Source organism: Rhea pennata, chromosome 1 (assembly GCF_028389875.1).
Source record: "Rhea pennata isolate bPtePen1 chromosome 1, bPtePen1.pri, whole genome shotgun sequence".
NCBI classification, from domain to species: Eukaryota; Metazoa; Chordata; class Aves; order Rheiformes; family Rheidae; genus Rhea; species Rhea pennata.
Window position 1 is genome coordinate 1,165,899 of NC_084663.1, and position 27,344 is coordinate 1,193,242.

General features: G+C 67.5%; 2 protein-coding genes across 2 annotated transcripts in view; one reads left to right on the forward strand and one right to left on the reverse strand.

Moving 5' to 3' along the window:
• The window catches only part of SND1 (staphylococcal nuclease and tudor domain containing 1), a 105,038-nt gene extending 78,006 nt beyond the window's left edge, over positions 1-27,032 (forward strand). Inside the window, exons 17-24 of the mRNA XM_062579497.1 lie at positions 23,031-23,219; positions 23,331-23,472; positions 24,118-24,241; positions 24,341-24,410; positions 24,545-24,658; positions 25,426-25,629; positions 25,780-25,824; positions 26,673-27,032. Coding sequence (XP_062435481.1) covers positions 23,031-23,219; positions 23,331-23,472; positions 24,118-24,241; positions 24,341-24,410; positions 24,545-24,658; positions 25,426-25,629; positions 25,780-25,824; positions 26,673-26,738 — 954 coding nt within the window. The 3' untranslated portion in view covers positions 26,739-27,032. The remainder of the gene's footprint in view (positions 1-23,030; positions 23,220-23,330; positions 23,473-24,117; positions 24,242-24,340; positions 24,411-24,544; positions 24,659-25,425; positions 25,630-25,779; positions 25,825-26,672) is intronic.
• LRRC4 (leucine rich repeat containing 4) lies at positions 5,993-8,584 on the reverse strand. The gene has a single exon (XM_062592255.1). The coding sequence runs from the start codon at positions 8,469-8,471 to the stop codon at positions 6,528-6,530; it is 1,944 nt and encodes a 647-aa protein (XP_062448239.1). The 5' UTR covers positions 8,472-8,584; the 3' UTR covers positions 5,993-6,527.
• Positions 27,033-27,344: the final 312 nt, after the last annotated feature.

Below are 27,344 nucleotides of genomic sequence, written 5' to 3' on the forward strand. Positions count from 1 at the left end.
GCAGCGGCTGCTGTGACATTTGCTTTTTTTCCTTAAAGTGCATATTTTTATTTAGTAAATATTTGCTTTTTCCAAGGCATTGCAGCTAATTGCTGAGCTGCTCTCGCTCGCACCCGCCGCTGCGATTTGCAGAGCTGGGAGGTGGCGAGGAAAAGGTCCCGGGCACGCTGCCTCCGGGGATCCCGGAGGAGCCGGGCCCGGCGGGGTCAGCCGGCCGGCACGCTCCCGGTGAGCGGGGAGCGGCGCCGCGCCGGAGCCTGGCTGCGCCGGCGCCCGCCCGCGCGCCGCTGCTTAAAGACAATAGAGGAGGATCCCGCGGCAGCGAGGTTGCCATAGAAATTAGTCTTAACAAGCCTGTGGGTTTTTAATAACAGGATGCTGTAGCTGCTGCGCGGTCCCTGGAGGCCTGCCGTGGCCTCCGCTTCGCCCCGGGGTGGTTCCGAATTAAACCCGCCCCAGCGCGGCGCTGCGGCGGCCGGAGCCCGAGCGGGGACCGTGCCGGGGCGCTCGGCCCCGCGTCCTCCCGGCTCCTGCGCGCCCGCGCGCCGGCCGCCCCAGGTGGCCCCCGCAGCAGCCCCCCGCGCCACGGCAGGGACGGGCGCCTCCGCCGCTGGGGCGCTGCCAGCGGTGTGCTGGCCTCGTGCGGAGCCCACTGCAACCCCTCACACAGAGCCCACTGCAATCCCTTGTGCAGAGCCCGCTGCAACCCCTTGCATGGAGCCTGCTGCAACCGCTCACGCGGAGCCCACTGCAACCCCTCACACAGAGCCAACTGCAATCCCTCGTGCAGAGCCCACTGCAACCCCTCACGCAGAGCCCACTGCAATCCCTCGTGCAGAGCCCACTGCAACCCCTCACGCAGAGCCCACTGCAATCCCTCACACAGAGCCAACTGCAATCCCTCGTGCAGAGCCCACTGCAACCCCTCGTGCAGAGCCTGCTGCAATCCCTCGTGCGGAGCCCACTGCAACCCCTCACGCAGAGCCCACTGCAATCCCTCACACAGAGCCAACTGCAATCCCTCGTGCAGAGCCCACTGCAATCCCTCACACAGAGCCCACTGCAACCCCTCGTGCAGAGCCCACTGCAACCCCTCGTGCAGAGCCTGCTGCAGTCCCTCGTGCGGAGCCCGCTACAATCCCTCGTGCAGAGCCCGCTGCAACCCTTTACACAGAGCCCACTGCAACCCCTCACACGGAGCCCGTTGCAACCCCTTACACGGAGCCCACTGCAACCCCTCATGCAGAGCCCACTGCAACCCCTCACATGGAGCCCGTTGCAACCCCTTACACAGAGCCCACTGCAACCCCTCATGCAGAGCCCACTGCAACCCCTTACACAGAGCCCACTGCAACCCTTCATGCAGAGCCCACTGCAACCCCTCATGCAGAGCCCACTGCAACCCCTCACATGGAGCCCGCTGCAACCCCTCACACGGAGCCCACTGCAACCCCTCACACCGAGCACACTGCAGCCCCTCAATGAGCATGCTACAACCCCTCAGAAATCACACTGCAGTCCCCTGTTCTGATCACACTGCAGACCCTTGCTGAGCACAGTGCAACCCTCCCTGTAAACCTTCCGCTTGGATTCACTGCAGGCCCTCCATCTCTTCTCATCTCATCTCCTCTCCTCTCATCTCCTCTCATCTCATCTCCTCTCATCGCACTGCAACCCCTCGCTCCCGTTACACTGCAGGCCCTCCGCCTGATCACGCTGCAACTCCTCCACCTCATCACGCCGCGACCCCTCGCTCGGATCGCGCTGCGGTCCCGCTCTGACCACGCTGCAACCCCTGGCAGGGCACGCTGCGGCCGCTCCGCCTGCTCCCACTGCAGTGCCGCGCTCCGGTCACGCTGCAGCCCCTCGCCGAGCACGCCGCGGCCCCAGCGCACTGCGTGGCCAGCGCCCGCCCCGGCCAGAGCTCGCCGGCTCTCTGCCTCCCGCTGCGGAGCCAGCTTCGAGCGGCCGCTCTCCCCGTGCACGCTGCCCTGCTCGCGCATGCTCCCCTCAAGTCCTTTTTTATAGCAGCACAAAGATTATTTACTTTGGTATTTTAATTTAAAGCTAAAATTAAAACTAAGTGCTTAAATAAAATCAATACGTCGCTTCAACCCAATCCCCTTCTATCTGCTGCCGTATTAGAGGTTTTAGTGGAATATTTTTCTCCCCTGACCTGGGAGGAGGAGAGATGGAGGAGGGGAGAGGAGGAGTGAGGAAGTGCAGGGATGGAGGAAGAGCCCTGAGCAAAACCCGTGGTTTGTGGTGGAGCTAAAACAAAAATTAGAAATAAACGGAACAGTGTTTTCATTAGCAGATCAGCCGGAGTGATAAAAGCCGGTAATAAAGATAAAACCAGACATATGTTTTGATAGAAACGTTCCCAGATTTCACCAAAAAAAAAAAAAAGAAAAAAAAAGGAAGAAAAAAGCCTAAAAGCCCGGCTGCACGCTCCTGCCGCGTGCGTCGCAGTCCCCGTGCCGGTGCCTGGGCAGACGGCATCTGGCTCGGCGCCGGCCGGCGCAGCTTTGCCGGCTGCAGAGGTGGCACCTTGGGAGCCCCCTGCCCTCGGCACTGGAGGTGCCACGTGGGCACCCCCCGTCCTCACTGCTGGCGCTGGCACCTCAGGGCCCTGCTGTCCTCACTGCGGGAGGGGGCACCGTGGTGACCCCCTGGTCTGGCTACTGGAGGTGGCTCCTTGGGGATGCCCCGTCCTCACTGCTGGAGGTGGCACCGTGGCCACTAGAAGTAGCACCTGAGGGACCTCCCTGTCCTCATTGCCAGTGGTGGCCCCCAGGGACCTCGTTGTCCTCACCACTGGAGGTGGTGCCTCGGAGACCTCCCTGTCCTCATTGCCAATGGTTCCCCTCAAGGACTTCACAGTCCTTGCCTCTGGAGGGGGCACCATGGCCAGTGGAGGTGGCCCCTCGGGGACCTCCCCGTCCTCACTGCCAGCGGTGGCCCCTCGGGGAGCTCGCTGTCCTCACCACTGGAGGTGGCCCCTCGGGGACCTCCCCGTCCTCACTGCCAGCGGTGGCCCCTCGGGGACCTCGCTGTCCTCACCACTGGAGGTGGCCCCTCGGGGACCTCCCCGTCCTCACTGCCAGCGGTGGCCCCTCGGGGACCTCGCTGTCCTCACCACTGGAGGTGGCCCCTCAGGGACCTCCCCGTCCTCACTGCCAGCGGTGGCCCCTCGGGGAGCTCGCTGTCCTCGCCGCCGCAGGTGGCCCCTCGGGGAGCGCTGGCCGGCAGGGCCGCCCGGCGGCCCCTGCGCGGGAGGCAGGGCCGGGCTCGCTGTGCCCGTGCCCAGCACCCCGCAGCACGCGCAGCCGCCCCTGAGACCCGCTCCGGAGTGATTCATTCAGATACTCAGCCGCCCTCCCTCTGCCGCTCGCTCCGTTTTGCTCGTGCGCGCTCTCTCGCTTGTTTAATGGCGAATTAATATTTTACAGCAGGGGAACCGATAAATCAGCGTTAACTGCCTCGGCTCTGGCGGCCGGGGAGCAGCCCCCAGCTCCCGGCAGCGGCCCGCGCGCCCCTCGCCCCGGCTCCCGGCCGGAGCAGGGTGCCAGCCCCGGCGTGCCGCGAGCGGGGGGGGGAGGGCCGCTCGGCACCGGCGCGGGGAGCGCGGCCCGGCCCCCGGCCCCCAGCGCCAGGCTTGGCCAGGGCAGCGCGCCCCTGGGGTGACTCTGCCCCCGCGGCCTCCCTCCCTGCAGTACAGCCCTGGCAGGGGATGGCACGGCACGCTGCCGCACGGCGCACCGTGGTGCACCGTGGCACAGTGCAGCATGGCATTGCACAGCAGAGCGTAGCACGGCATGGCATGGTGCAGCATGGCATGGCACAGTGCAGCACGGCATGGCGTGGTGTAGCACAGCATGGCGTGGTTCGGCACTGCATGGCACAGTGCGACACGGCATGGCGTGGTGTAGCACGGCACAGCATAGTTTAGCATGACCTGACATAGTGCAGCACGGCATGGCATGGTTCATGACATGGCACAGTGCTGCATGGCGTGGTGCAGTATGGCATAGCACGGTGCAGCACGGCATGGCATGGTGCAGCATGGTATGCTGCAATATGGCATGGCACAGTGCAGCATGGCATGGCACAGCGTAGTTTAGCATGGCCTGACATAGTGCAGCACGGCATGGCATGGTTCAGAGGCATGACATGGCACAGTGCAGCATGGCATGGTGCAGCATGGCATGGCATGGCGCAGCACGACATGGCATGGCACAGCACGGCATGGCATGGTGCAGCATGGCATGGCACAGCACGGCATGGCATGGCACAGCACGACATGGCATGGTGCAGCACGGCATGGCATGGTGCAGCATGGCATGGCACAGCACGGCATGGCATAGCATGGCATGGCATGGCACAGCACGACATGGCATGGTGCAGCACGGCATGGCATGGTGCAGCATGGCATGGCACAGCACGGCATGGCATAGCATGGCATGGCATGGCACAGCACGACATGGCATGGCGCAGCACGGCATGGCATGGTGCAGCATAGGATGGTGCAGCACGGCATGGCACAGTGCAGCACGGCCTGGCCTGGTGCAGCACGGCGCGGCCCGGCACAGCATGGCATTGCACGGCCCAGTTCTTCCCCGCTGCCGGGGGCTCCCAGAGGCCGCGGGCTGCAGCCTGCCCTTCCCGCAGGACGACTCTGCCTGCCACCGCCGCTCGGCGCCCGGACCCCAGGCCTGCCCCACTGCCGGGGCGCGGGGCGCGGGGCGCGGGGCGGGGGGGGTCCCGCCGCGGTGCACGGGGGCGGCAGCCCTGCAGCCCCCCGCAGCAGCGCCCGCACCGCCGAGCGCCGCGTCCCCCTGCGGCGCCCCGTGCCCGGGGGTCCCGAGCGCGGGCGCCCGGAGCCCCCCGGAGCCCCCCGGAGCCCCCCGGAGCCCCCCGGAGCCCCCCGGGCCCGGGGCAGGGTCTGCTCGGCGCCCGAGCCCTTCGGCCCCTCCTGCTCCCGCCGCGGCCTCCCCTCTCCTTCCATTTCCCTCTCCCCCGTCCCCCCCTTCCCCGCCGCCGCCGCCGCCGCGGAGATATCGGGAGGCTTTTTAGCGCTGGGAAGACAAAAAGAAAAAGCAGCAGCAACAAAAATCCTTTCAGGCCCTGCGTTGCAGGGGGCTCTGCCGAGGCCCTTCCCTCCCGCTCCCGCTCGGGGCAGCCGGTCAATTTAACCCCTTAGGGACACGGCTTTAAAAATTTTTAACAATATTTATTAAAATACAAAAATACACTTGTTTTTCAGAGTACAGTCAGATTGTTCTGGAGTTTATATAGAGAGATATAGATATATATATAACTTCGCTTTTCCTCCCCTCCTCCCCCCCTTTTTTTTTTAATAAGATCTGACACCCTCGAATAATTTTTTTAAAGCTAAAATAAGAAATGGAAGTAGTTACACGGGTGGGGACGGCGCCGCAGCCCCTGTGCGGAGCCCGGCCGGGAGCCCCCCACCCTCCGGGGGTGCTGAGCCGTGCACCGCGCGTGCCGGGCGCCGAGGAGGCTGCGCCGGGGCGGGGGGGGGGCGGCTGGCCACGGGGGTGGGGGGCGCTTAAAAAAAAAAAAAAAAGAAAGAAAAAAAGGAAGAAAAAATCGTAGCGTTGCGTTGGATGTGGTCTACAATCATACGTCAGGGCTCCCGGGCGGGAGGTGCGCGCGCGCCGGGCGGCCGCGGCCCCCGGGAGCCCGAGCCCTGTGCTGGCGGCGGGGGCCGCGGGGGCCGCGGGGCCGGGCAGCGCCGCGCCGCCCGCTCGCCCCCGGCCCGCCGCGAGGCACCCGAGGAGGCCGGGGCGCGCGCGCGTCCCCGCCGACATACATGTCAAATGTTTGCATTCCTTTTTTTTCTTCTCTTTTTTTTTTTTTTTTTTTTTTTGCTTCAGTACGTTATAGGTATTCCCCCCCCCACCTGCAATCTAAGCCCTCCCTCCTCCCCCCCCCCAAAAAAAAAAAATCTTTTCTTTATTGCATTTGGAACATTTTGGCACAGTACAAATTCTTGGACCGCCTTCTCGCCCTGCTTTTTGCTCTGTTTTCGAGTCAGCTCGGCTGGTAAGCGCGGCCCTGGCTCGGAGAAAGGCCAGCTCTGTGCAGCGGGCTGCTCTGCCTGCGCCCCGCGGAGCGGCGCCGGGAAGGGGCCCTGTCTCCCCCCCGCTCCGCTCCTTCCTCTGCCCTCCCAGCCTCGTTCCGGGAAGCCACTGTGGCATCGCTCCGTCTCCTCGCTCGCTCGCTCCTTCTGGTGGGGTCTGCTCGCCTCTTTTAAAGATCTTAGTTTTCTTTCCCCCTTTTTAAATAGAACTTACAAGTTAGAAAATAGTTCTTTTTTTTTTTAAATTTTAATATAATCTGCTTCTCTTATCAGCCCATAGATTTAATATATAAGCATATACAAGAAAAAGGTCTCTCCCCCGCTCTGTACAAAAGTTGCTGTCTGTTTTTTCTTTTTTTTTTTTTTTTTTTTTGTTCTGGTTTTTGTGCATTCTATTGCATTTATAATTTCTGAAAAAAAGTCATATTTGAGTTTCCTGTACTTTCTCCTTGGTGTGGGTCTGAATTATATAGGGTTCAGAGAGGGTGGTTACGGGGGGGTGCAGCGAGTTCCCCAGGTTGTTCTCTGTCCAGTGGGCCCCGTGTGCCGGTTTGTAGGTGTTGTAGTTAATATGGTCATGAATTGTGGGCAGCACAACTGCCCCCTCACCTGATACGCTGGTCGGAGCCGCGCTGGCGGCGGCCGCGGCGGCGGGGATGTCCTCGTCCACCTGGATGATTTCGACCGTCCGGGCGGCCGTCACGGTGCTGCGCTGCTGGTGCCGCTTGCGGAGCTTGTAGAAGACGATCAGCATGGCTGCGGCCAGCAGCGTCACCGCCACGAAGCAGCCGATGATGATCTTGGTGGTCTTCATCACCTCGTCGAGGCTGGTCTGCATCTTGTCGTTGGAGTCCGCGGTGGGCACCGCCACCTGCTTGGGCGTCCGCGTGGTCTGGATCAGCACGGTGGTGGTGGTGGTGTACGCCGGCTGGTACCCCGTCGACGTCGTGGGCACGGGCTTGGTGAACTTGGGGGAGATGTCCTCCGGGGAGATCTCCGTGGTCTCCACCGTGACGGTGGTGAAGAAGCTGTAGTTGGAGGTGTTGAGCTCGGCCGTGCTCACGTTGAGGTAGGCCGAGGCGTTGGAGTTCCCCGCCACGTTCGTCACCATGCACGTGTAAACCCCGGTGTCCGTCAGCAACACGTGGGAGAAGTTCAAGGTGCCGTCGTTGAGGACGGAGATCCGCGGGTGGCTGGACGCGTGGCTCAGGACCGTCCCGTTAGGCAGCAACCACCTAACGGAGGACATGGAAGGAGTTCGGCACTTGAGCTCGGCCACCCGCCCCTCGGAGATGTTGAGGTCCATCGGGGCGTCCATGATAAAGGGCGCCGAGCACTGGAAGGAGGTCTGGTCCACCTCCACCAGGAACTTCCCTCGCATGTGCAGGGGGGCATGGCAGCGCCCGCAGCAGGTGGAGTTGGTGGGGATATACTCCCGCAGCCACCACGACAGCCAGAGGATGTCGCAGTCGCAATCCCAAGGGTTGTGGTGCAAGTGCAGCTCCACCAGGTACCGCAGCGGGGCAAAGAGGTCGTGGGGCAGGGAGGAGAGGTTGTTGTGGGCCAGGTTGAGCTCCACCAGCGCGGTGAGGTCGTCGAAGGCGTTGCGCTCGATCAGGCTGATCTGCGAGTTCATAATCCAGAGTTTTTTGAGCGACTTTAACCCATGGAAAGAGCCCGGTTTGATCTCGGGGAAATTATTCCCCGACATCTCTAGTTCCTCCAGCCCCACCAAGGGCGTGAGGTTTGGCATGTCTTTAATGTTACACATCCCCAGATTAAGGTATTTCAGGTTGTATAATCCCTCGAAAGCCCCCTCGGAAATGTACTCCAGTTTCTTGAGCTCGCCCAGGTCCAGGCGCATGAGGGAGGGCACCCGGTTGAAGGCGTACGAGGGGATGCTCTCGATGGGGTTGTTCCTCAGCCACAGCTCCCGCAGCTTGGACAGGTACTCGAAGGCCCCGCTGGGGATGACCGTGAGCCAGTTGTCGAACAGCTCCAGGGTGTTGAGGCTGGCCAGCCCGTTGAAAGCCCCTACCTCGATCTGGCGGATGGAGTTCCTGCCCAGCTGCAGGACTTCCAGGTGGTGCAGATGGCGGAAGGTGTCCGCCTGGATCAGCTGGATGTTGTTCTCCATGAGGTTGAGGTACCGGGTGTTGGAGGGGATCCCCTGGGGGACCTCGGACAGGCCACGGCGCGTGCAGACCACTTTGCTGAACTGGTTACTGCACGAGCAGACCGAGGGGCAGCTTTGGGGTCCGGGCGAGGCGGCCGCTGCGCACAGGATCCACGCGTGTACCGTGAGGTAGACAAAAAGGGCAGCTTTCCAGGTGTGGTGCACAGTTACCTGCCACAAGAGCTTCATGATGTGGCACGTTCATAATTCACCATCGTCTGGGATTTGGCGTGAAAAGGAAGAACTGGCGCGGGCCCCCCCTCTCCCAGCTCACACAAGCTGCGCTCGCCGCGTCCCGGCTTCCCGCAGGGGGGTCGGGGCTGGGGGCGGGCAGGAGCCGGGGGGGGGTGTCCGGGGGTCCAGGATGGGGACAGCGAGGTGGTGATGGGGGTGGTGGGGGGGTAAATTAAAAAAAAATAATAATAAAATGGGAGCAGCACGGCGGGGGGGGGGGGGGAGGGAAGGAGAAGCCCTCCCCCCCGGCCGAGCCGCCGCCGTGAGCGGTACCTACCTGGGGAGAAGGGGCTGGGTGCCGCGGTGCCGGGCTCACGGCGGGGCCGCCCGCGCCCGCGCCCGGGCCGCGCCGCGCCGCGCCGCGCGGAGGGGCGGAAAACCGGGAGAGCGGGCGGGGGGGAGGGGGGGAAGGGAAGGGAAAGGAAAGGGAAGGGAAAGGCGGGGAAGGGGGGGAGGAAAAAAAAGAGAGAGGGGAAAAAAAAAAAAAAAAAAGGAAAAACCCGCAAAAGACAAGATGGCTCCTGGCGGCGGCGGAGCGGGGCGCGGGGGGGCCGCGGCGGCGGCTACGCGGGGGCGCGGCTGCCCCCCGCCGCGGCGAGCCCCGCCGCCGCCCGCGCCTCGCGCCGCTGCCCTTGGCCGCCGGCCGCGGCGGGCGGCTGCCGCGGCCGCCGCTCCATCGCGGGCGGGCGAGCGCCGCCCTCCGCCGCTCCCTCCCCGCCCGCTGCGGGAGCCCCGCCGGGGCGGGGGGCGGGAAGGGGGTGGGGGGGGGGAGCGGGGCGGGAAGGGGAAGGGGAGGGGGGGTTAAAAATAACGGGGTGGTGGTGGGGGGGGGGGGTTAAAATGGGGTGCGCGGGTGGAGAGGCGGCGCGGGGGCTCGCGGCCCGGAGCGCGGCGGCCCCGCGGCCCGGAGCCCGGCGGCGGCGGCGGGGCGCGGGGCGCGGCGGCGGGGGGCCCCGCTAGCGGGCGGCGGCCGGGCGGCGGCGGCGGCGGGGCGCGGGGCGCGGCGGCGGGGGGCCCCGCTAGCGGGCGGCGGCGGCCGGGCGGCGGCGGCGGCGGCGGCGGGCGCCCGGCGCGCCGGCGGCTCGCGCATCCTTTTGTCCTTGAGCGGGAGCGCGGACGGGCTGCTGACGCATGGCCGCCGGGGCCCGGCGCCGTGCCGAGCCCCCACGAGCTGCTCCCGGCCCGCTCCGCTTCCCCCCGCCGAGCCCCGCGAGCGCAGGGGCAAGTGGCCGCGGGCCGCGGCTCGCCGGGCGCCGGTGCCGCGCGAGCGGCTATTTTTGGCCCGCGCCGCTTTGAGGAAGATGCGGGATGGCAGCGGGACGGGCTGCGGCGGGCGCCGCGGGTCGCCGGCGCCTTCCTCCTCCTCCTCCTCCTGCCTGGCGTCCCCCCCCACCCCCCCGCCGGCTGCCCCACTCGTGGCCCCCCAGAGGAGGGCAGAGCCCTGGCCGCGGGGCCGGGACGGACGGACGGATGGACAGACGGAGGCGGCGCGGTGCAAACGGAGCGGCTCGGCGGCTGTAAGGTGACGGGGGGCAACGCTCGGCTGGGCAGGGTCCCGCGGCACGGCGCTGCTGCCCCCACCCCCCCACCGCCCGCCCGCGCGCCGCCGGCGGGCCCCCGAGCCGGGCCGGGCCGGGCCGGGCCGGGCCGGGCCGGGCCGAGACGCCCGGGAGAGGCCGGCGCTGCCCGGGGCCCGGGGCCCGGGCCGGCTGCGTGCGCGGGAGCCGGCGCGCTGCTCCAGGCTTTCCCACGCTCTCTATTTTAAGACCCTGCTTCAGTCGCTTGCAGCTTCTCTAAAATTTTAACCGTTGCCGCTGCGATACCCCGGGCCGGGCGCCTGCCGCTGGGCTGCACGCTGGGGAGGTTTCCGCCAGCGTTTTAATTAAAACGGGGAGCGGGAGGCCAGGAGGGGGGAGAGCGCTCCGGGGGAGATGGTGGTTTTCCCTCCGCGGGGAAACGTTGAGCCCTTTCCTCGGCAGAGCTGTTTCCGCTGGGGGAAAAGGGGCTGCTGCTCTCCCGGGAAGAGCTCCTGGCATTTGGCCGAGGGTGGGGGCTCCTGGAAGCAGCCCCTCGGAGCAGGGACACACAGGGCTTCAGCAGCATGGCCGGGGCCGGTCCTGGCACCGGAGCGGGGGGGGGGCTCAGCACCGGGCAGGATGTGTCCCCACGGGCTCCAACGAGGCTCCCCAGGCCGAGAAACGGCCTCAGAACCGGGGCAGTGCCGCGGGAAGGGCTCGGAGCCGCGCTTGGGACATGCGCGGGAGGGAAAAGGCAGGCAGAGGTGGCAAAAGCCCCGAGCTCCGATCCTGAGGAGGGGAAGTTACCCCCCGAATCCCGAATCCCGTGCGGATTCTCCGGCATCCGCTGGAACGGGCCGGGAGCCAGCCGGGTAAGCCGGCCGCGGCCGTGCAGGCACCCTGGCCGGCGCTTTGCCGGCAGCACGAGCCTTCGGGGGGAAGAGGGGTGATGCCAGGCTTTTGGAAGCGGCGGGGAGAGGTTATGAAACGATTGATGAGATTCGGGATGGGAAAACAGATCCGAGTCCTGGGAACGTCGATGGAGCCAAACACAATTAACAAGGCGGAAGGCTACGGTGGCGTAATTAGATTACCGCAGCGTGGCACCTGTAAAGCAGCACGAGGGCCCATCCATCTCCCGCTCTGCGTCAGCCTCTCCGTCCCAAATCCCCCCCGCCGGAGCCGGGGGCCGGCGGAGGCAGCGGTGAGCCTCCGCAGAGCAAGGAGGCAGCTCCCGCGCCGCCGGCCGGGCCGCCCGGCAGGGCTCGCTTTGCCCGAGCCCCTGGAGCCGGAGGGAGCGATGCCGCGCCGGTGGCGTTCCCGGAGGTGGCCCGCTGCGGGGGACAGCGCTGAGCAGCCGCCGGCGAGGGGCCGGCCTGGCCGCGCGCTGCTGCCCTTCTGCCGGGCTGCCGCTAGATGGAAATGCAGCCGCGCGGTGACGGCGGTGGTGGTGGCGGCGCTGCAGCTGCTGCAGGCCATGCGCCGGCCGGGGCACCTGCAGGGCCTGCAGCCCGGCGGCCGGCCCGCTGTGCCGCTGCTGCCGCCGGCTTTTGCATCCCACTGCCGCTTCCCGAGAGCCAGGAGATCCCAGTGGGAATCGCGGTTGGGCCCCCATCGCCGTGCCGCGGGAGGTCTCCCTCCGGCCGCCGCTGTGCCGACCCTCGGAGGTTCTCCCAACCCGGCTCCGTCAGCAAGCGGAAAACCCGGGGCCGAGCCCTCTGGGGCAAGCCTCGGGCCCCGGCGGAGGGGCGCGATGGGGGCTGGAGCGGGGCAGGCAGGCGCCGGGCCGCGCTGCACGCTCAGCGAGCTCCCGGAGCGACTGGGTCCCTTCCCGCGGCGCGCCGCTGCCCGTGCAGACGCCAGCGGCGCGGGGCAGAGCAGAGGCGGGCAGCAGGTCGGGCGGGAGCTGGAGGCGGCGCTGCGGGCGGACGGACCCGGCTGTCCCGCCATGGGGGCTGAGCACAGTGCGCAGCGCGCCCACCGAGCCACAGCGTCCTGCTCGGGGACGTCCTGGGGCCCTACTGGAGTGGGGCAACGGCCAGGCTGGGGGTGCGATGCCCCGGCTGGAGGTGGGTGTGATGCCCTTGTCTGATGGTGGGTGCGGTGCCCAGTCTGGAGGTGGGTGCGATACCCAGTCTGGTGGTGGGTGCAATGCCCAGTCTGGAGGTGGGTGCGATGCCCAGTCTGGTGGTGGGTGCGACGCCCGGTCTGGAGATGGGTGTGATGCCCGGTCTGGAGGTGGATGTGATGCCTGGTCTCGAGGTGGGTGCCTGGTCTCAAGGTGGGTGCGATGCCCAGTCAGGAGGTGGGTGCGATGCCCAGTCTGGTGGTGGGTGCGATGCCCAGTCTGGAGGTGGGTACGATGCCCAGTCTGGAGATGGGTGTGATGCCCGGTCTGGAGGTGGATGTGATGCCTGGTCTCGAGGTGGGTGCGATGCCCAGTCTGGTGGTGGGTGTGATGCCCAGTCAGGAGGTGGGTGCGACGCCCGGCCTGGAGGTGGGTGCGATGCCCAGTCTGGAGGTGGGTATGATGCCCAGTCTGGAGGTGGGTGATGCCCAGTCTGGAGGTGGGTGCGATGCCCTGGTCTGGAGGTGGATGTGATGCCCGGTCTGGAGGTGGATGTGATGCCTGGTCTCGAGGTGGGTGCAATGCCCAGTCAGGAGGTGGATGCGATGCCCAGTCTGGTGGTGGGTGCGATGCCCGGTCTGGAGGTGGGTGCAATGCCCTGGTCTGGAGTTGGGTGCGATGCCCTGTGCTGGAGGTGGGTGCGATGCCTTGGTCTGGAGGTGGGTGTGATGCCTAGTCTGGAGGTGGGTGCGATGCCCGGTCTGGAGGTGGGTGCGATGCCTGGTCTGGAGGTGATCCCCAGCCTGGAGGTGGGTGCAACACCCAGTCTGGTGGTGGGTGCGATGCCCTGGTCTGGTGGTGGGTGCGATGCCCAGTCTGGAGGTGGGTGTGATGCCCTGGTCTGGAGGTGGGTGCGATGCCTGGCCTGGGGGTGCGTGCGACGCCCGGCCTGGGGGAAGTAGGGGCAGTAGGAGCCGTTACTTCATCTTATTAAGAGTCGGACAAATTTATGGCTGCTCCCGGCCCGCGACTCGGGCCCTGGGACCGCTCCGAGCTCGGTCCCTGCCAGCGCTGCCGGCTCCACCTCCTCCCCCCGAGCCGTCTCCTTGCCCGGTGCGGGCAGCCGGCAGCGGTGCGTGGTGCAAAACCGCTTCCCCCGGCTGGACGCCAGTTTTTTGGTGTCTCTCGCACTGCCCGAGCTCCCGCCGTAGCCGGGATTACCCTCTGCACCGAATAACTCCGGGAGCTGCCGAGGCGCCGCGGAGCGAGGTGCCGCCGGGGCCGGGGGTCCCCACAGCCCCGCGCCCCGCTCGCCGGCGCACCCCGGCTCCCCTAGCGCCGGAAGGCGGCCGACGCCTTTCGATTTGCAAGGCGCCTGGTTTGGCAAATCCACTTGTGTGCTGCGGCTGTAACTGCCGGTTGCTGGATTAACGGCGATTGCCCAGCGCCGTCGGTACATTAACGGTGCTGCCGCGCGACGGGGCTGTGCAAGAGCGGCCGGGCCGAGGGATGCACCGCGGGGGCTGCGTCCCGCTGCGTCCTGCTGCGTCCCCCCGTGTCTCACTGCATCCCACCACATCCCGCTGCATCCTACTGCATCTCACCACATCCTGCCACATCCCGCTGCATCCTGCTGCATCTCACCGCATCTTGCTGCATCCCGCCGCATCCTACTGCATCTCGCTGCATCCTGCCACATCCCACTGCATCCCGCTGCATCTCGCTACATCTCGCTGCATCCTACTGCATCTCACTGCATCCCGCTGCATCCTGCTGAATCTCGCTTCATCCTGCTGCATCCCACCACATCCCGCTGCATCCCGCTGCATCCCGCCACATCCCACTGCATCCTACTGCATCCTGCTGCATCCCGCTGCATCCCCACACATCCCGCTGCATCCCACTACATCCCACCGCATCCCGCCGCCAGGGCAGCGACAGCTGCCGGCTCTCAGGGCTGTAACAGGGTCGGTGCCCGGCCCGGGCGGGCACAGGCGGTGCCGGGGCCAGCAGGGACGGGCGGACGGGGGCCACGCTCCTGGCCGAGCTGCTTGGCTCGGCACCGGGGGGGCCGAGGCGGTGGTGGGCCGGCGGCGGGGGGGCCGGCCCGGTGTGCGCCTCCGGCAATGCTCCGGCTGTAAATCACGGCGCCGTTCCTCGCGGCGGCGGTGATTTAGCGCCGGCCCCGCTGGCCCGCGGCCGTGCCGGCTCTCCATCACGCCGTAAATCACTGCGGGAGCGCGGGGGCCGCGGCAGCCCCGGGGCGCCGTTTGCAGCCCCGTGCTGTGCCTGTGCTCCGTCCCATCTGCAGCTCCGCTGGGGCACGCTGGGAGCACTGGGGGGCACTGGGGTGCACTGGGAATACTGGGGACACTGGGAGCGCCGGTGGCAGTGGGAGTGCTGGGGTGCACTGGGGGCACTGGGAGCGCTGGGGTGCACTGGGAGTGCAGGGGAGCACCAGAAGCGCCGGGGGGCACTGGGAGTGCTCAGGTACACTGGGAGCACCAGGGGGCACTGGGAGTGCTGGGGTGCACTGGGAGCACTGGGGTGCACTGGGAGTGCAGGGAGGCACCAGGAGCACTGGGGGACACTGGGAGTGCTCAGGTACACTGGGAGCGCCGGGGGCCACTGGGAGTGCTGGCAGGCACCGGGAGCCCTGGGGTGCACTGGGAGTGCAGGGGGGCCCTGGGAGCCCTGGGGGTGCACTGGGAGTGCCGGGGTGCACTGGGAGTGCAGGGGGGCCCTGGGAGCCCTGGGGGTGCACTGGGAGCGCTGGGGTGCACTGGGAGCCCTGGGGTGCACTGGGAGTGCTGGGGAGGGCACTGGGAGTGCAGGGGGGGCCCTGGGAGCCCTGGGGGTGCACTGGGAGTGCCGGGGTGCACTGGGAGCCCTGGGGTGCACTGGGAGTGCAGGGGGGCCCTGGGAGCCCTGGGGGTGCACTGGGAGCCCTGGGATGCACTGGGAGTGGTGGGGGGGGCACTGGGAGTGCAGGGGGGCCTGGGAGCCCTGGGGGTGCACTGGGAGTGCCGGGGTGCACTGGGAACCCTGGGGTGCACTGGGAGTGCTGGGGTGCACCGGGAGTGCCGGGGCACCAGGCGAGCGCTGGCCCGGCAGAGCAGGGCGCATTTCCGCATCCCGGTGCACCCCGGGGGCTCCGGGCGCCCCCACGCTCACCGCCGCCCCCGGTGCTCCCCGCGGCGCCGAGGCTCCGGGCTTGCTTCAGCGCTGCGTTAGGAAGATGGATACGCGCTGCCGCGGGCGGCCGGGAGGATGGATGGCTGCGAGGCCGGCGCCCGCGCCGCGGTCACGGCACTGCAACTTCCTCCTCCGAGCAGTGATAAATCCCGCGGCAGCGATGGCTGCGAGGCCGGGAGCTGCGCGGGAGCGGGACGGAGGGTGCTGGGCGCCAGGAGCTGCACGGGAGCGGGACGGAGGGTGCTGGGTGCCGGGAGCTGCGCATGGGAGCGGGACGGAGGGTGCTGGGTGCCAAGAGCTGCATTGGGAGCGGGACGGAGGGTGCTGGGTGCCGGGAGCTGCATTGGGAGTGGGATGGAGGGTGCTGGGTGCCGGGAGCTGCGCATGGGAGCGGGACGGAGGGTGCTGGGTGCTGGGAGCTGCATTGGGAGCGGGACGGAGGGTGCTGGGTGCCAGGAGCTGCATTGGGAGTGGGATGGAGGGTGCTGGGTGCCGGGAGCTGCATTGAGAGCGGGACGGAGGGTGCTGGGTGCCAGGAGCTGTGCACGGGAGCAGGACAGAGGGTGCTGGGTGCCAGGAGCTGCATTGAGAGCGGGACGAAGGGTGCTGGGTGCCGGGAGCTGCATTGAGAGCGGGACGGAGGGTGCTGGGTGCCAGGAGCTGTGCATGGGAGCAGGACGGAGGATGCTGGGTGCCAGGAGCTGCATTGGGAGCGGGACGGAGGGTGCTGGGTGCCGGGAGCTGCGCATGGGAGCGGGATGGAGGGTGCTGGGTGCCAGGAGCTGTGCACGGGAGCAGGATGGAGGGTGCTGGGTGCAGGAGCTGCATCGGGAGCGGGACGGAGGGTGCTGGGTGCCGGGAGCTGCGCATGGGAGCAGGACGGAGGGTGCTGGGCACTGGGAGCTGTGCATGGGAGCAGGGCGGAGGGTGCTATGCATGGGGCGGCCCCATGCACGTGGGAGGACGGCACCGTGTGGGGCCGGCGTGCTGGGGGGGGGTGGAAGGGCGGCACTGCGTGGGGCGGGCGTGCCGGGGTGGGGGTTGCACTGCTCACGGAGGGGTTTATCACTGCATGCCGGGGGGCAGCACGTGACCCACGGGGTTAGCACTGCGCGGGTGGGGGTTAGCGCCCTGTGGGAAGGGGGTAGCACCGTGCACGCAGGGGATAGCACTGCGTGGGGGGAGCACTGCACAGGGCACGGGACAGCACTGCGTGGTGGGAGCACTGCACAGGGCACGGGATAGCACTGCATGCAGTGCTATTGCACTGCACAGGGTCATGGCTAGCACTGCACACAGAGGGGCTCACACTGCACGGGGTCACGGCTGGCACTGCATGCAGAGGGGCTCGCACTGCATGGGGTCACGGCTAGCACTGCATGCAGAGGGGCTCGCACTGCATGGGGTCACGGCTAGCGCTGCACGCAGAGGGGCTCGCATTGCACGGGGTCACGGCTAGCACTGCACGCAGAGGGGCCCACACTGCACGGGGTCACGGCTAGCACTGCACGCAGGGGCTCGCACTGCACGGGGTCACGGCTAGCACTGCACGCAGAGGGGCTCACACTGCACAGGGTCATGGCTAGCACTGCACAGGGTCACGGCTAGCGCTGCACGCAGGGGCTCACACTGCACGGGGTCATGGCTAGCACTGCACAGGGTCACGGCTAGCACTGCACGCAGAGGGGCTCACACTGCACGGGGTCACGGCTAGCGCTGCACGCAGAGGGGCTCACACTGCACGGGGTCACGGCTAGCGCTGCACGCAGAGGGGCTCGCACTGCATGGGGTCATCGCTCGCATTGCACAGGGTCACGGCTAGCACTGCGCACAGAGGGGCTCACACTGCACGGGGTCACGGCTAGCACTGCGTGCAGAGGGGCTCACACTGCACGGGGTCACGGCTAGCACTGCGTGCAGAGGGGCTCACACTGCACAGGGTCACGGCTAGCACTGCGCACAGAGGGGCTCACACTGCACGGGGTCACGGCTAGCGCTGCACGCAGAGGGGCTCGCACTGCATGGGGTCATCGCTCGCATTGCACAGGGTCACGGCTAGCACTGCGTGCAGAGGGGCTCACACTGCACGGGGTCACGGCTAGCACTGCGCACAGAGGGGCTCACACTGCACAGGGTCACGGCTAGCACTGCGCACAGAGGGGCTCGCACCCCTGGGGCCGGCAGCCCCCCACGGTGTTTCCCAGCCCCGGGGGCCTCTGTCCCCGTGTCGTGGTCCCGGGCAGCCCCGTGCGCTGCGTTGTTAATGAGCTCGCATTAACGATGATTCCGGAGGAGAGTCGATAAGAGGCCGCCGCCGCCTCGGCAATTTGCTCCTGCTAATATATTAATGCGATGTGTCTCGCTGCATTAGGGGCTTTTCCAGCGGCGGCGGGTGCCGCGGCTTCCGGGCGGGATTAATGAGGCCGAACGCGCTGCGCCGGCGGCCGGGAGCTCCGGGGACGGGCGCCGGTGTCGGGGACCGTCCCGGGGACGGGCGAGCGCTGTCCCCGCGCCCGCTGGGCGCCGCGGCGGGGCCCCCCGCCCGCCCCGGCTCGGCGAGAGGCGGCTCGGAGCAGCCCCGCAGCACCCTGCGGCGCACCGGGGGCGCCGGTTGCTGCGCCGTGCCCCAGCTGCTCCCGTCCGACCTCCGCCAGCCGAGGGGCAAGCAGCGGAAATAACCCCTTGGCCCCAGAAACCCTGCTGAAACGTATGCTCGGTGCACGGGAGCGCAGGGCTGCAGCTTGTCCCTGGCCGCGCAGCGCTGAGGGAAGAGTTCGGGCTGCACCGCCGCCGGCAGCCCTGGCCGGGCCGCGAGCCCTGAGCTGGGGCGCTCGTTTCGGGGGGCAGAGGTGGCTGGTTTGGTGCGCTGGTCTGGGTGCTCTGGCTTGCACACACTGGTCTGGGTGCTCTGGTTTGGATGCTCTGGTTTGCACACACTGGTTTGTGTGTTGTGGTTTGCACACACTGCTTTGGGTGCTCTGATTCGGGTGCTCTGGTTTGCACACACTGGTCTGGGTGCTCTGGCTTGCACACACTGGTCTGGGTGCTCTGGTTTGGATGCTCTGGTTTGCACACACGGGTTTGTGTGTTGTGGTTTGCACACACTGCTTTGGGTGCTCTGATTCGGGTGCTCTGGTTTGCACACACTGGTCTGGGTGCTCTGGTTTGGATGCTCTGGTTTGCACACACTGGTTTGTGTGTTGTGGTTTGCACACACTGGTCTGGGTGCTCTGGTTTGCACGCACTGGTTTGGGTGCTCTGATTTGGGTGCTCTGGTTTGCACCCACGGGTTTGTGTGTTGTGGTTTGCACACACTAGTTTGGGTGCTCTGATTCGGGTGCTCTGGTTTGCACACATGGGTTTGTGTGTTGTGGTTTGCACACACTAGTTTGGGTGCTCTGATTCGGGTGCTCTGGTTTGCACACATGGGTTTGTGTTGTGGTTTGCACACACTGGTTTGGGTGCTCTGATTCGGGTGCTCTGGTTTGCACACACTGGTCTGGGTGCTCTGGTTTGCACACATGGGTTTGTGTGTTGTGGTTTGCACACACTGGTTTGGGTGCTCTGATTCGGGTGCTCTGGTTTGCACACATGGGTTTGTGTGTTGTGGTTTGCACACACTAGTTTGGGTGCTCTGATTCGGGTGCTCTGGTTTGCACACATGGGTTTGTGTGTTGTGGTTTGCACACACTAGTTTGGGTGCTCTGATTCGGGTGCTCTGGTTTGCACACATGGGTTTGTGTTGTGGTTTGCACACACTGGTTTGGGTGCTCTGATTCGGGTGCTCTGGTTTGCACACACTGGTCTGGGTGCTCTGGTTTGCACACATGGGTTTGTGTGTTGTGGTTTGCACACACTGGTTTGGGTGCTCTGATTCGGGTGCTCTGGTTTGCACACATGGGTTTGTGTGTTGTGGTTTGCACACACTAGTTTGGGTGCTCTGATTCGGGTGCTCTGGTTTGCACACATGGGTTTGTGTTGTGGTTTGCACACACTAGTTTGGGTGCTCTGATTCGGGTGCTCTGGTTTGCACACACTGGTCTGGGTGCTCTGGTTTGCACACATGGGTTTGTGTGTTGTGGTTTGCACACACTGGTTTGGGTGCTCTGATTCGGGTGCTCTGGTTTGCACACACTGGTCTGGGTTCTCTGGTTTGCACGCACTGGTTTGGGTGCTCTGCTTTGGGTGCTCTGGTTTGCACGCACTGGTTTGTGTGTTGTGGTTTGCACACACTAGTTTGGGTGCTCTGATTCGGGTGCTCTGGTTTGCACACACTGGTCTGGGTGCTCTGGTTTGCACACATGGGTTTGTGTGTTGTGGTTTGCACACACTAGTTTGGGTGCTCTGATTCGGGTGCTCTGGTTTGCACACACTGGTCTGGGTGCTCTGGTTTGCACACATGGGTTTGTGTGTTGTGGTTTGCACACACTGGTTTGGGTGCTCTGATTCGGGTGCTCTGGTTTGCACACACTGGTCTGGGTGCTCTGGTTTGCACGCACTGGTTTGGGTGCTCTGCTTTGGGTGCTCTGGTTTGCACGCACTGGTTTGTGTGTTGTGGTTTGCACACACTAGTTTGGGTGCTCTGCTTTGGGTGCTCTGGTTTGCACACACTGGTTGGTGTGTTGTGGTTTGCACACACTAGTTTGGGTGCTCTGATTCGGGTGCTCTGGTTTGCACACACTGGTCTGGGTGCTCTGGTTTGCACGCACTGGTTTGGGTGCTCGGGTTTGTATACGCTGGTTTGCACGACCTGTTTTGCTCTCGCTGGTTTGCACACACTGCTTTGGGTGCTCCAGTTTGCTCACGCTGGTTGTGCACTCTGGTTTGCTCTCAGATTTTTCACGCTTTGGCTTGCTCTCGCTGGCTCGCACATGCCATTTTGCTCCCACGGCGCTGATCGCACTGCTTTGCACATGCTGGCTCCCTCTCGCTGCTTTGCATGTGCTGGTTTTCTTGCTCTCTCGGTGGCATTTCAGTGTGCGCAGCAGTGGCATTTCTCAGGCTCGGTTAGGATGGGGATTGAGGATTTGTCCTTTTGCTTGGCAGGCAGAAGCTGTGGGATTGCTCACAGGAACAGCTGCCATCTCGCAGGCAAAGCTCCCCTCCCTGCGGGCCGGCTGCGGCTCCGGGCGGCCGCGTGCCTGGGGGCTGGGCTCCTCGCGCCGTGCGGCGGGTGCCACCCCGTCCTCACGCCCCGTGCTCCTGGGGACGCGAGCTGGGAGCTGCTGCGCCGCAGCCCGCTGCAGCGCCGAGCCGCGCGGAGCCGCCCCGGCTCCCCGGCCGGCCGTGGGAACCGGCGCTGGCGCCGGCACCGCCGGGGCGGCCGCGTGCCACGAGGGGGGTTCTGCGCCTGGGGAGCAGCTCGGCTGCGCGCTGGCATTTTCCGGCTGTGGATCCCGCAGCCAGCTGGTGCCGGCACACGTGGCGTGGAGGCGGGAGGTGCGGCACGCACGTGGCCCACGGCTCGCCTGGGTTTTGCTTTGCGTATCGCGGCCAAACCTTGCACGGTGCCGCCCCGGAGCTGGGTTTATCGCCTCCCTCTCTGGAGCCTCTGATTCGGTCTCCTTCCCTGCCCCGCGCCTCCCTGTGAGGCTCCGTGCACGGCAGCCGGTGCGCTAGGTCAGCACCCGAGCGCTGCAGCGATGCACGTGCTCGCGCTGCAGAGACCCGTGCACACACGCTGCAGCAGCCAGCGCGCGCACGCTGCAAAGGCCGGTGCGCTCGGTCAGCACCCGAGCGCTGCAGTGACCCCGGTGCTTGCACTGCGGGGGCCCTTGTGCTCACGCTGGGGAGGCCAGCAAGCTCGCCCTGCGGACGCCCATCTGCTTGCACTGCAGATGTCCATGGTCTGTGCTGCAGAGGCCCCCGTGCTTGCACCAGGGAGGCCAGCACGCTTGCACTGCAGAGACCAGCACATCTGCACTGCAGAGGCTAGCACGTTTGCACTGCAGAGGCCAGCACATTTGCACTGCAGAGGCCAGCACATCTGCACTGCAGTGGCCCGCACGCTTGCACTGCAGAGGCCAGCACGCTTGCACCGTGGAGGCCCGGATGCTCGTGCTCTGGAGGCCAGCGTGCTCGCACTGCAGCAGCTCACGGGCTCACGCCGTGGAGGCCAGCACGCTCACACCGGGGATGTTCTCCGGCTCACGCTGCGAGGGCTGCTGTGCTTGTGCCATGGCGGGTGCTGAGACCCTTTTCCAGCTGCGCTGCCGAGTGCAGGGCAGGCCCACACTCACCTGGCCTGGGTGCGGGAAGCAGACCTGGCCCAGGAGGGGAGGGGAGCCACAGGATCCTGCTGCCCAGATCCCAGCGAGGGGATCCGCTGGGTTGCTGGACGCTGCAGTCCTGCTCGGCGCCTGGCACAGGGTGCGCGGTGCTCCGCTCCGGGAAAGCTCCGCGTTGCAAACGAGGGGAGCGCCGGGCCCCCGCTGCAGCAGGGCCGGCGAGGTGCCCGAAGTGCCCCCAGTATGGCAGGGAGCCGCGGCGGGGGCACCTGCGCGGCGCTGCGAGGAGCAATTTGCTGCTTCTAAACGGCTTCCTGGGAGCGGCGCCGCGCACGTCAGCGCGCCAGCCCCATCCAGAGCGCGCGAGGCACCATCTGTTCCCGGCCCGCGTGCCTGCTGCCTGCAAACCCCGCGCTGCTCGCAGCGTGCCGCTTCCAAACGCCGTGCCGGGGTGGGGGTGGGGGGCTACTTCTATGCGTAAAAGCAAATTAAAAAGCAGCGAGGCTGGGAGCTGCCAGGAGCAGACAGCGAGGTGCACCGTCGGGGCCGAACATGCGGCAAGTGCCACAGCCTGCCGCAGGCGCTGGTCCCCAGCGGCGCCCGGGAAGGGCCCTCGCAGGGCTCCTGCTCAGCCCGACAGCAGCGTAGGGCGCTGCGGGGCTGCCCCTCGCCCCGCGGCCCTGCGGAGCCACCCGGCAAGGCGGCAGGGTGCCTGGGGACTGTGGCGCTCACTGCCAGCTGTGCGATTGCCCCTTGCATGCTCCTCCTCATGTCCTGTGCACCCTGCCCTTGCCCCTTGCACCCTGCCCTTGCCCCTTGCATGCTCCTCCTTGTGTCCCGTGCACCCTGCCCTTGCCCCTTGCACCCTGCCCTTGCCCCTTGCATGCTCCTCCTCATGTCCCGTGCACCCTGCCCTTGCCCCTTGCACCCTTCCTTGCCCCTTGCATGCTCCTCCTCGTGTCCCGTGCACCCTGCCCTTGCCCCTTGCACCCTGCCCTTGCCCCTTGCATGCTCCTCCTCATGTCCCGTGCACCCTACCCTTGCCCCTTGCATGCTCCTCATGTCCTGTGCACCTTGCCCTTGCCCCTTGCACCCTGCCCTTGCCCCTTGCATGCTCCTCCTCATGTCCCGTGCACCCTGCCCTTGCCCCTTGAACCCTGCCCTTGCCCCTTGCATGCTCCTCCTCGTGTCCCGTGCACCCTGCCCTTGCCCCTTGCACCCTGCCCTTGCCCCTTGCATGCTCCTCCTCATGTCCCGTGCACCCTTGCACCCTGCTTCTCCCCGCCCTGCCCTTGCCCCATGCCAGGTCCCCAGCACGGCCAGCCAGCTCGTGCGTCACCCCAAGGCCACTCTCTCCCACTGCTAATTGCACCCATTAATTAACGCCGCGCGGGAGCTAGGTGGCCGCCCGCCGGCCGTTTGCGGCGGCGTGGTGCCGGGTCTCGGGCCGGTTCCTCCCAGCGGGGAGCGGGGCCAGGCTGAGGGCTCCTCCGCCCCACGCCCGCAGGTGGAGGTGGAAGTGGAGAGCATGGACAAAGCCGGCAACTTCATCGGCTGGCTGCACATCGACGGCGTCAACCTCTCGGTGGCCCTGGTGGAGCACGCCCTCTCCAAGGTGCACTTCACCGCCGAGCGCAGCCCCTACTACAAGTCGCTGCTCGCCGCCGAGGAGGCCGCCAAGCAGAAGAAGGAGAAGGTGAGAGCGGGGGCCGGCGCCGCGACGTGTCCCCGCGCGCCGGCCGGGCACCCGGCTCCGCTGCCTGGGCGCCCGGCCGCGCCGCGAGCCCGCCTCTCCCCCGCCCCGCAGGTCTGGTCCCACTACGAGGAGGCGCCGGTGGAAGAGGTGGTGCCGGTGCTGGAGGAGAAGGAGCGCACGGCCAACTACAAGCCCGTCTTTGTCACGGAGATCACGGATGACCTGCACTTCTACGTGCAGGACGTGGAGACGGGTAAGGGGCCAGGTCGGGCGCACGGCGCTGCACAGCACTGCATGGTGCTGCACAGTGCTGCACGGTGCTACGTGGTGCTGCACAGCACTGCACGGCACTGCACAGTGCTGCACGGTGCTACACGGTGCTGCATGGCACTGCACAGCACTGCATGGCACTGCACAGTGCTGCATGGTGCTACAGTGCTGCACGGCGCGGCATGGCACTGCACAGTGCTGCACGGTGCTACACGGTGCTGCATGGCGCTGCACAGCACTGCACGGCACTGCACAGTGCTGCATGGTGCTACAGTGCTGCACGGCGCGGCATGGCACTGCACAGTGCTGCATGGTGCTACACGGTGCTGCATGGCGCTGCACAGCACTGCATGGTGCTGCACCGTGCTGCTCCCCAGCTCTGCCCCTCGCCTTGCAGCGCGGCTCCCTGACCGCCCCATCGCTGCAACCTGCCCAACCCTGCAGCCTCTCCCTGCCCCCACCAGCACTTTAATTAGGCTGGCTTAATTAAAAGGCAATCTGCAGGGGGGGTGCACAGCTCCCTCCCCGCCGGGGGCTGCGAGCGCTGCCCGTTAAGGGCACGGGCTCCTCCGGGGTGGGCGAGGGGCGCGCGCCGGGTCCCGGGTGCCAGGCACGGGGCGCTTCGCAGGTTCCCAGCTGGAGAAGCTGATGGAGAACATGCGGGGCGAGATCGCGGCGCACCCGCCCGTGGAGGGCTCCTACGTGCCGCGCCGCGGCGACTACTGCATCGCCAAGTTCGTGGACGGAGAATGGTGAGCCGGGCCCCGGGGGCGGGCGGGAGCCGCGGCTCCGGCTCTGCCGGCGGCGCCGCTCGGGGCATCGCTGCGATCGCTGCCGCGCGCCGCTTGCAGGTACCGGGCGCGGGTGGAGAAGGTGGAGTCGTCGGCCAAAGTGCACGTCTTCTACATCGACTACGGCAACGTGAGTGCGGGGCGCCGGGGAGCGCAGCGGCTGGGGGGGGGCCGGGTCGGCACCGCCGGCACCGTGGCACCGCCGGCACCGCGACCCCGCACCGGGTCCCGCGGTGCCACCGCAGCCCCTCCGCGCCCCCGCAGAAGGAGACGCTGCCGTCCGCGCGCCTCGGCGCCCTGCCGCCCGCCTTCAGCACCCGCGTCCTGCCCGCCCAGGCCACCGAGTACAAGTTCGCCTTCATCCAGGTGCCCCAGGACGTAAGTGCGGGGCAGGCACGGGGCCGGGGATGGGGATCAGGACGGGGATGGGGACGGGGATGGGGATCGGGGTCGGGACGGGGACGGGGACGGGCACGGGGTCGGGGATGGGGATCAGGACGGGGACGGGGATGGGGACGGGGACGGGGATGGGGATCAGGACGGGGACGGGGATCGGGATCGGGATCGGGATCGGGATGAGGATGGGGATCGGGACAGGGATGGGGATGGGGACGGGGACGGGGATGGCGCCGGGGATGGGGTCGGGTTTGGGATGGGGATGGGGATCGGGACGGGGATGGGGATGGGGATCAGGACAGGGATGGGGACGGGGACGGGGATGGGGACAGGGATGGGGATGGCGCCGAGGCCGGGGATGGGGATGGCGCCGGGGATGGGGTCGGGGATGGGGATGGGGATGGGGCCGGGGATGGGGATCGGGCCGGGGATGGGGATGGGGATCAGGACAGGGATGGGGACGGGGACGGGGATGGGGCCGGGGATGGGGATGGCGCCGGGGATGGGGTCGGGGATGGGGATGGGGATCAGGACGGGGATGGGGATCAGGACGGGGATGGGGATGGGGCCAGGGATGGAGATCGGGACGGGGATGGGGACGGGGCTGGGGCTGGGGATGGGGCCGGGGATGGGGATGGGGATCGGGACGGGGATCGGGACAGGGACGGGGATGGGGACAGGGCCGGGGCCGGGGATGGGGCCGGGGATGGCGCCGGGGGGACCGTCCTCGAGCCGTGCCGTGCCCGCAGGAGGACGCGCGGGCGGACGCGGTGGACAGCGTGGTGCGCGACATCCAGAACACCCAGTGCCTGCTCAACGTGGAGCACGTGGGGCCCGGCTGCCCCCACGTCACCCTGCAGTTCGCCGACTCCAAGAGCGACGTGGGGCTGGGGCTGGTCAAGGAGGGGCTGGTCATGGTGGAGGTGCGCAAGGAGAAGCAGTTCCAGAAGGTGGTAGGTGCCGCCGGCCGGGACCCCGGCAGGGTCTCCTCGCCCCCCCCCCCCCCGCCCCGGGGACCCCCGGGACCCCAGAGAAGGGCCCCCCCGAGGTGCCCCGAGGGCGCTGCGGAGGGGCCGGGGCGCCTGACGGCCGCTGCCCCGCAGATCACCGAGTACCTGAACGCCCAGGAGACGGCGAAGAGCGCCAGGGTGAGTCCGGCTCGGCGGCGGCCGCCTCGGGGTGCCGGGAGGGGCGGGGGGGGAGCGCGGCCCCCCCCGCGCCCGGGGCGGTGCTGGCTGCAGCCCCATCCCCGATTAGAGACCGCGTGCACAGCCCGTGTTGCAGCCCCCCCATCTCCGGGGGAGGGCGATGCTGGCTGCAGCCCCCCATCTCGGGGGTGGGGGGCCATGCTGGCTGCAGCCTCCCATCTCTGGGGGGGGGCCATGCTGGCTGCAGCCCCCCGTCTCCAGTGGCAATTCTGGCTGCAGCCCCCCATCTCTGGGGGGGGGCCATGCTGGCTGCAGTCCCCCGTCTCCAGTGGCAATGCTGGCTGCAGCCCCCCGTCTCCGGGGGGGGCCATGCTGGCTGCAGCCCCCCGTCTCCAGTGGCAATGCTGGCTGCAGCCCCCCCATCTCCGGGGAGGGGGGCCATGCTGGCTGCAGCCCCCCATCTCCGGGGGTGCGGGGGGCTGGTGCTGGCTGCGGCCCCCCATCTCTGGGGGGGGGGCCATGCTGGCTGCAGCCCCCCGTCTCCAGTGGCAATGCTGGCTGCAGCCCCCCCATCTCCGGGGAGGGGGGCCATGCTGGCTGCAGCCCCCCATCTCCAGGGGGGCGGGGGTCTGGTGCTGGCTGCGGCCCCCCATCTCTGGGGGGGGCAATGCTGGCTGCAGCCCCCTGTCTCCAGTGGCGTTGCTGGCTGCAGCCCCCCGTCTCCGGGGGGGGGGGCCATGCTGGCAGCAGCCCCCCATCTCCGGGGGGCGGGGGGCTGGTGCTGGCTGCGGCCCCCGCCTCGGGGGGGTGACGCCGGCTGCGCCCCCAGCCCGTCTCCTTTCCTGCAGCTGAACCTGTGGCGCTACGGGGACTTCCGCGCCGACGACGCGGACGAGTTCGGATACAGCCGCTAAGGGACGCTTCGGGGCCCGGCCGTGCCCCCCCCCCCCCCCGCCGCCACCGCACTAACGCCCCCCCCCCGCCCGGCCCCCCGCGCCCCTGTCCCCGTCCCCGGGCCCGGATGGGGCGGGGCGGGGGGGCTGGCAGTGGCCCAGCGCCTTCGGGGCCCCCCCAACCCCCGGGCTCGGCTCGGCGGGGGGGCGGGTGGCCCGGGGGGGGGGGGGTCCCGGCCCCCCTCGCCCGCCCCCGCCGCCGCCCTGGCCTGTATTTAAAGCTTTGGAGGCCCAATAAAAGTAGTCAAGCGTGGCGCTGTGCCTGTGCCTGCCGCGGGCGCCGCAGCACCCGGGGGGTCCCCTGCACGGGGGCCGCAGCCCCCCGGCCCCGCAGCGCCGGGGTGGGGGGGCGGTCTTAGGAGGACGGTTCCCCCACAGGATGGCCTAGGGCACCTTGCAGGGTCCCGGCCCCACGCCTCGACCCTGAACCCCATCTGGTCCCCAGCTCGGGTGCCCCCGTGCCCCAGGTCTGACCCCCAACCCCAGCTCTGGTGCCAGCCCCAGCCCTGACCTGCTCCCAGACCCCAACCCCGGAGTTCAGCTCCAGGCTCCAACCCGAACCCCAAC

Excerpts from the sequence above, each read along its gene's own strand:
- LRRC4 (XM_062592255.1), bottom strand. The coding sequence starts at position 8,471 with ATGAAGCTCTTGTGGCAGGTAACTGTGCACCACACCTGGAAAGCTGCC.